At 35.5% G+C, this 8023-nt stretch overlaps 2 protein-coding genes across 3 annotated transcripts; one reads left to right on the forward strand and one right to left on the reverse strand.

Moving 5' to 3' along the window:
- Nucleotides 1-180: 180 nt before the first annotated feature.
- On the forward strand, nucleotides 181-2343 carry LOC133803452 (protein NONRESPONDING TO OXYLIPINS 2, mitochondrial). Of its 2 annotated transcripts, none has more exons than XM_062241504.1 (3): nucleotides 181-396; nucleotides 504-658; nucleotides 2020-2343. In XM_062241504.1, the coding sequence occupies exons 1-2, from the start codon at nucleotides 266-268 to the stop codon at nucleotides 646-648; spliced, it is 276 nt and encodes a 91-aa protein (XP_062097488.1). In that variant the 5' UTR covers nucleotides 181-265; the 3' UTR covers nucleotides 649-658; nucleotides 2020-2343. The 2 variants fall into 2 exon arrangements, with proteins under 2 accessions (XP_062097488.1, XP_062097489.1); XM_062241505.1 differs by having other exon boundaries at nucleotides 504-622.
- Nucleotides 2344-3361: 1018 nt separating this feature from the next.
- Nucleotides 3362-7025, reverse strand: LOC133803451 (DDT domain-containing protein DDR4). The gene is made up of 11 exons (XM_062241503.1): nucleotides 6684-7025; nucleotides 6430-6540; nucleotides 6149-6238; nucleotides 6015-6052; nucleotides 5813-5894; nucleotides 5591-5697; nucleotides 5371-5524; nucleotides 5208-5300; nucleotides 4863-5001; nucleotides 4437-4479; nucleotides 3362-3986 (listed from the first exon to the last, which is right to left on the reverse strand). The coding sequence occupies exons 1-11, from the start codon at nucleotides 6840-6842 to the stop codon at nucleotides 3575-3577; spliced, it is 1428 nt and encodes a 475-aa protein (XP_062097487.1). The 5' UTR covers nucleotides 6843-7025; the 3' UTR covers nucleotides 3362-3574.
- Between the last annotated feature and the right edge of the window lie 998 nt (nucleotides 7026-8023).

An 8023-nucleotide genomic window follows, 5' to 3' on the forward strand; every position in this document is an offset into this window, starting at 1 on the left:
ATTTTTTAAAAATTTACAAATCATACTAATAATTACGTGTACACAATCATTAAAAATAAAATAAAAATTGTGCCAAAATTATCGAAACAGGGAAATCAAGAGGAGCGGAGGTGTACCGAATGCCTTAAAAATTATTATTATTAATAATAAAAAGACAGAGAGACCCTTTGTGTAAAATTTTCTAACAGTAAAACCTCAGTAAAAGCCCTAACCCCTTTTCCTCCCCTTAATATTGTCGTCCCACTTTTATCTTCTCTTCTCTTCAATGGCTTCTCGGCTTAGATCTCTTTCGAAGCCAGCACACTCTTTATTCAAATCCGCCACGGCGAAATCCGTCCCTAACGTCAGACCCACCCCTTCTCTTACCAGCATCCGCTCTTCTCTCTCGGTTTCAAGGCAAGCAATTTTGTTTAATTTTGGGCAATGGTGGTCTCCAAAGGCAGCTTTGTCAATTGAATTCCTCTAAGTCACCATAATGTTAATCATTGAAACTTTGAATGCAGGTCATTTCCTCAGTTGGGTTGTGTTCAATCTCTGCTCCCTCTTCACTCGGCGATTTCTTCTGCTCGCCTCACCTCGTGTCTCGCCATCGACTCGTCAAGCTCAAGATCTTTGTCTCAGGGTATGCTTAATGCCCCTGGAGTTTGATATCTCTAAGGTTTTACTCTAATTATTTGATAAAACAGTATATTGTAGCTTACCCTTTATGCTGGTATTAGTTTAACAGATTAGCTTTCAATCAAACATTTATTGTTGAATACCATTGTGATTTCCTGCTTGGCTGATGTAACAATTTTAGCAATTGACTTAGTATTGCGTGAAAGTAGAAGGCAACTCAACTCGCCCAGTCCCAGTCCGGGCCATCAGTCATGTTATCTATTTTTTTTAATAATACACTTACTTGACTATAACTATATTAATGTCCGCTTCGATTTTATTTTGTAGGTCACCACTCTTTGTTTTTAAAATTAATGAAATTAAACCATTGTAGTGGATTTCACATATTTATCTTGAATTCTGAACTAAAGAGATTTAAACTTGCCATTATGCCTCTTGTGAGCAACAATGTGAGTCAAGGACAACACGAATGTGATTGAGATTGACATCATACATGTTATTTTTCTTCTTTTAGGGCTTATTTGGTTTACAAATTGATTGCTCGTCACTCTTTGTGTGTGTAATATAGAGAAAAAATGGTGGGTCTATGGTTTGTTCACAAGAAGAGTAATTCAAAAGCTCAAGCTTACTGTTAGCTACGAAAATAGATAGTTTCAAATAGTCAGGCACGTAGTTTGTTCTCACAAAATTTGATTTGAGTCCCTCCTAAGTACCTACTTAACAATTAGGCCCTTGTTGCGCTTCACTTATGCTAGGTTTGGTAAGGGACACAAGGGGCAGGGGTAGTTTTGAAATTGGAATTTATTGTAATGGGGAGGGTACTTTAGTCTTTAGTCCTTACTGAGTTGGTTATGTGAAGGCATATAGGGGTGTTAGTGCTGAGTAGGAAGTCATGCATGAATTCAGTAGTAACTCATTGCATCTTGGAGAGCCTCAGGTCTCTTGAAATCCTGTAGAAACTCTTTTTTTGGCCATTTCAATAATAGCTTCCTTCCTGTTTTCTCTTCAATTGTTGCCCATTTTGGTCATCTCTTCTGTGATAGGCATTGTTGCTAACTTCTAACAAGTACTAACTTTTGTCTAGCTTTATTTTTGAAAGCCAAAACCACTACGAATCTATTCTTACCAACATTTCTTGTTTTGTTTGAATTCCTTGCAATGTTATTTTTGTAATTTATTGGCTCCAGCATTTTTTGTAATTTATTGATACCGTTTGTTCTATAAATCATTTGTATTGTAATGCCTCTAGTCCAGTCTTCGGTAAAGAATTGGGATGAGAAGATACTACTAATTTTACAATTTAAGATGCCCAAGTAATACTGCATTATACTTAATTTAGATTGTTCCAATAGTATTGCTAGAGTTTGTAAACTGATTAAAAACTGTATGCTTCTTTTTCAGAATTGGGTCTTAGTGTGCCGCGATAAGAGATTGCAGCTGAGGTAGCAGAAGAAGATAGAGGTTGGTAGATCTCATCAGAGTTAAAGCTTCGCATGTTAGATGTCGTTTTCATCATCTCTTGAATTACTTTTCATGGGTCCCTGGAGCCAGGGATATGCATAGCATAGCAGCAAGAATTCAATTTTCTGATTCATTTTGTTGCTACAATTTGCTAGAGTATTTTTTTCCACACTATGTTTTCCTCTCAATTCTCTCATTACCATCAATTTATCAGTATATCAAACGCAAAGTTTAGTTAATAAAATATTTTTTAAAAAATTATCATTTTAGTTTTTCTTACTTTTGTTATTGGATTCTGGATTTTAAAATTTGTGTTGCCTTGTGTACATAGGATCCTGCACTACAGATTCTTTGACCAATGCATTATTTTTTCTCTATTTATATCTTATTTACAAGTCACCATTGATCGGAGTGATTCATGAACTCTACTCTTATCAAATTCATGCTTCATCTTTATTCTTCAATACATACATGAAGGAATGCAAATTATAAGATGTACTTAGCCACGTGTCAAACATAGACATCTTCAACAGATAATGAACAAAAAAATTGCACTACAGTATTACTTTATAAGTAAACAATCCTCAAGTTAGGAGTGTTCGTGGTGCGAGCGGTGTATTTTTTTGGCTAATTTATTAGACCGCATCGCAGGTACGATTTGAGCAATTTTCCAAATTGCAGACCGCACACAGACCTCAAACTACACTACAAAAATGCGTTGCAGTGCAGTGTGGACGGTTTTTACCTATCGTCAAATAATTTAATAATTAATAAAAATTCATAATAAAGCTCATATTTAAAGATTGTTTAACAAAATCAATAAATATACAACAAATTAATGAACTTTTAACAAAACAATAAAAAAAAAAACTAACTAATAATATAGAAATATAGATTTTGATTATGGAAGAATACATTTAAGTTGAAATAGAATCTGTCAGCATTCATGAAACATTTCAATATATATATAATGATTTGATATGGTACGGTCAGGCAAAAATGCAAACCGCAACGTAAAAGATTCCAAACTGCAAATTGCTTGACAGTGTGGGCAGTTTTTGTGGTGGACAGTCAAGTTGCGCGACGAAATGGGTAGGTTGATGAGAAAAGAGAGTTTGAGTACATTTTAGAAAATGCTTTTTGTGTTCGAAGCTCTTTCTTGGATTTTAGTTGTTATAGTTAAGGAGGTTATGTATGTATTATATCACCAACAGCATCAACCTGTAGGTGATTTAAGAACCTGGTCAGGCATTTACCTATACAACATCGTTAACCCCTTACATATTCAAAATACCAACTTTCGATTTTTAATGCCAAAATACTGTATTTCAAAATTTACAAAAGTGCCCATGTTGCATGTTTCCAACTTCACAACATACGTGTTTCAAAACTTGCTCTCTTGACCACAAAAATAGCAAAAGATTTGGAGTTTAACTTGAGCTGTATTCTAGGCGTTAGTGCAAGTATCAAGTTTCCATGTACAGAATTCTCTAGCTCAGCTTTCATAATCTGAATCTGGTACAACAATAGAGTCCATAGCTGAGTTATGGGTCGGTCTTTGTCTTGATATATTCTTCGTTCCCAAGTTTCTGTGTTCCATAGAAGGATGGGCAGTGCCTCCAGCCAGCCTAGTACTCCAACGTGCACCGAAGGGACGGTTCTCCTTCCTGCTTACTTCAGAAGTGGCTGAGTCTCTACAGCCGCTATCATCAACATCCTCTTTGCCACTATAATCGTCATCACTACCATCATCCTTGAGCATAGCTATATCCACATTTGAATCTTCAACATTATCATCCTTAGTGCAGAACCTTTTAGGGAAAGGGTCTTCTGGGTCTGTCTCGCTCTCTGAAGCAATCTCGCTACCCTCTCTTTCTTTCCTTCGCTCTTTGGGACTTGTCCTCTTTCTGAACCACATGAATTTAACGACAGTAGTAAAACTTTGTATACAGAAGTAAATAAGCACTAAGCAGATTCTTCTAAAATATATTTCCAGAGAAACATGCTGAACAAAAAAGCAGTGAAAAACTGGTACCAAAACCAAAAGTCTAACAATAATTTAAATTGTGAAATAATGCCATTCCCCCAGCAAACAGGGAAGAAAAACCATTTATAACATCCTTGCCGTAAAACCAATATCATGTAGATATCTTGGAAACTTTAGCTCTGAAATAAGATACTGATGAATTGCACATCGTACCATTGGCTATCCTATTTTCTCATTTATTACCGCGCTGCATATATTTCTTAACAGTATCTATGGTATTTCTATCATATAATATGCCTATCATATAATATGCCCAAGCTAAAAAATAGAGATCCTACAGATGATTAATGAGACAGGGAAAAAGTCTTACGTCGTTTGTTGTATAGCCTCCTTCATCATCCGATCATAGTCATCTGCACATTTTGAGACAAGGGTATATTATATAGCACTAAAGAAAACTTTCAAAGAAACAAGACTATAAGGCACTGATCAATCAATATATCATATGTGTACGTATGTATACAAATGTCATAAGAAAGGAAGACGAAGATCAAGAAATGTCATCCAAATGACAGAAACAATTGAGCCAAAAAACAAATTGTCCATGAAAAATTTCTCCATCTGATTAAAGAAAGAAATTCAAGATACAATATGGAACGTAAAGGCAATATTTAATTCCATCAGATCTCCAGAACAATGTCCAGTAAATATGAAAGTCTATAATTAGATTATGATATTCCGCCAACATGCAGCATATATCACGAGCTAGGAAAAGTGGGAAGATTATGCAGCTCACCAAATGTGTAATTGACAGGCCTAAGGGTGCGACATGAGCGAGTAACTCTAGCACCGGCACCAGTACTAGCAAGGAAACTTCTTCCATCATTCAGAAGCATATTTTTCCTTTGTTTCCTTTTTATTGCCTGTTCTTTATTCTGTAAGGCCAAAACCAAAGTTGTCAGTGTACACACCAATAACTAATTAAGAGGAAGGCTGCTCTTTCTTTATTGTCCTTCGGAGAAATAGTTTGTCCGTTTTTGTATTTTTCAAGTTATTTGTTGATTCAATGTACTCTCCGATATGAACTGAATTGCTAACATTTTCACAGCAAAGTAGGAAAGTACAAAACTAGGAAGTTTACCTTCTGAATTTTCTCAAGAACAGGAATAGCATCAGTTTTGAGAGTCCTACCAACAGCAGCCAATGCTACAACCTTGCTCGATGAGAATTCATCCTGCAATTTCCGGGAAAAGAAACTAAATGATTGGGTTCTAGTCTGATATTAGAAAGAAATTTGGACTCACTGCAACTTTGCGAAATTCCTCTAGATTGGTTGCCAGCGTTTCCCACTGGTTACAGGTTGGGAACGAAGACTCTCTCCCAATAGATCTTTTCTTTCTTTCAAATGCAGTTACTTCTCTGTATAATCTATATCCAACTATTTTATTCCCATCATACCTACCATGACAAGCACGAATCATTAGAATTCAATAAAACAGGTTAACCAACACAAATAAGCATTACCAAAACGAAGTGCTTTTCCCATCTCCTCCTATCTTATCTTTACGGAAAGAAGAAATTTGGGTCCCTTGTTTCAGAGCATCATTAAGATAAGCCACTGCATCATCTTGCTGCAAACCAAAAGGGCGACTTTTCTCATCAATAAACCAGAAAACATAGGATAAAAAAGGAAAACGAAAATATCGTTGGAAAGAAAGAAAGGTGGGGAAGTAGAATATGTAATACATCAGCCCGTATTTCACAAAGCGCTTTTAAGGTCAGTAAACGCTTAATAGGATCGAGTCCTTTGTATCTAGGGATCTCCTCTCTGCACAAACAGCAATTGTGAAAAAATCACGATCACTATCACTCCCCAAATAAGCAATTGTGAAAAAATCACTATCTCTATCACTCCCCAAATAAGCAATTGTGAAAAATTCATGCATACCCTTTAGCTGCCACAATTGGAATGTCCCCTTCAGCAACCTGAAAAGAAAATACGGGTTGTAACAAGTTGTTAACATTTCACCATGGGAGTAAATCAGTAAAGTTAGTAACTTTATGCTGAATAATGACAGATACCCATGGCCACCACGGAGAAAGCTTCTTACAAAGCACAGTGACCCACGCATCATCAGAACCATCCAATGTTTTACTCACAGGCGGTATCCCCTGTTAATTAGAATCCAAGTTATGTAAAAATATAAATATGTAAATATATATATATATAAATATATGTTTATAAAAATACAAATACATAAGGCTAGCATCAATACAAATACCTATAAACCAACCAACAAACAAAAAAAGATAAGTTTTTTAATTTAAATTTGTAGTTTCAAGCAAGCAGAGATGGAAAGAACCTTCAAAAGAATAATGTGGAGCTTAGCAAGCGAACTATCAGGGCATATCAAACCCGTCTCTATCTCTTCCGCCGATATCTGCAAATCCTTACCGATTACTGGCTCAAAAACCTGAAAAGTGAAATCGCAACAAGCTCACAATCCCGAAGACTGCCTCTTCCATTGATTTGATAGTCATCCATTAAAAAAGATAAAGTAGAGTCGCAAATTTAAGGCCATGAAGGACAAAGTAAGGAAGATAATAAGAACCGTACGGTCAAGAAATTGAGAACGGAAGCAAGTTCCCATCGTCCACGCAACTCCGCAACCTCAGGTTTCGGAACACACTTTTCGCCTTCTTCCTCGTCATCTAAGACCACGTTCTCTTTCTTCGCTCGCCGGTCCTCTCCTCCAGCTGAAGCACAAATAGCCATGGCGCTGGCTGGTGCGTGAACTCGGAAAAAGCAAAAATGTCGGAGTCGGAGAAGGAGAAGGAAATATGGGAGGGGTGGGAGAACCAGAAGTTGAAAGATCAAGTTTTTACTTGTTTGTTTTATTTAGGGGTTTTCCCGCCTAAATGTTTTTACCTGAGACGGTGGTTAAGACTTGAATACTATTTCACTAGGGTTAACTTCGGCTATGGATCTAGGATGACTTTTTTTGTGAGAGATAATACATAAGAAAATATTTTACTAAAATTTAATAAGTTGCCTTTTTTTAATATTTTAAAAAAAAATATATTCAATTATTCTAAATTTTATAAATGGGGCTTTATACAGTCCCTCACTTTGAATTGAGGTTTCACATCCCTCATATAGGACAATTTTTTTTTTACTTTGATAGGTTATTTTTTTTCCTTTTGACCTAGAAGAACCGGTTTTCTTACAAGAAGTTATAGAAATAATATTTTAATAATAGCTTTTAAATTTTGTTTCTTGCTTGATTTATATTTTTTATACTATTGCTGTACTATTGAGGGTCAATAAACTAATTTCATGATTTATGATTTTTTTGTTCAAATGTATCTACCTTGAATGGAAATGTATTTTTTAGAATGTGGATTGTATTTGGCAGGTCGTTGAGTTGGCACAGAAGCTAGGAAGAGGATCTTTATGATGCAGTTTCATTTTCAAGGCTTTCTCCATTCTATAAACTGATTATACCTATTGGTTTACCATCTTTGAGTACAAGTAAGCATGCAATACTATCACGAATTCATTATCTCTCCTTATTTTGTGTCATTTTCATTTTATCAAGTTGTAGTTTACTATTATTGGTACTGGATTATCTTGTATTTTTTGTTATCTAAATGTTATTTTGTGTCTTCATTAATTCTTAAATTATAAACGTTCTAGTGGATTTTATAATTTAATATCTTCCTTTATTTAAAAAGTATGTCAGTAGAAAGGTAGTCCAAAGCTTGGAAGAGGTTGTAGCGACACGATCAGGACCTGGCAGCTAGCGGATCAACTGACATGGTACTAATGTAGAAGACGGGCAATGTCATTTTAGATTTTCAGTGAGCATCTTTAGTTTCAGATTATTCGGTTTGGGTCGGAGGATCCGAAGTGGAAATCAATGTGTATTTGATTAAAGTATAAAGAGATAGTCATAT

This window comes from Humulus lupulus, chromosome X (genome assembly GCF_963169125.1).
Source record: "Humulus lupulus chromosome X, drHumLupu1.1, whole genome shotgun sequence".
In the NCBI taxonomy this organism is placed as follows: Eukaryota; Viridiplantae; Streptophyta; class Magnoliopsida; order Rosales; family Cannabaceae; genus Humulus; species Humulus lupulus.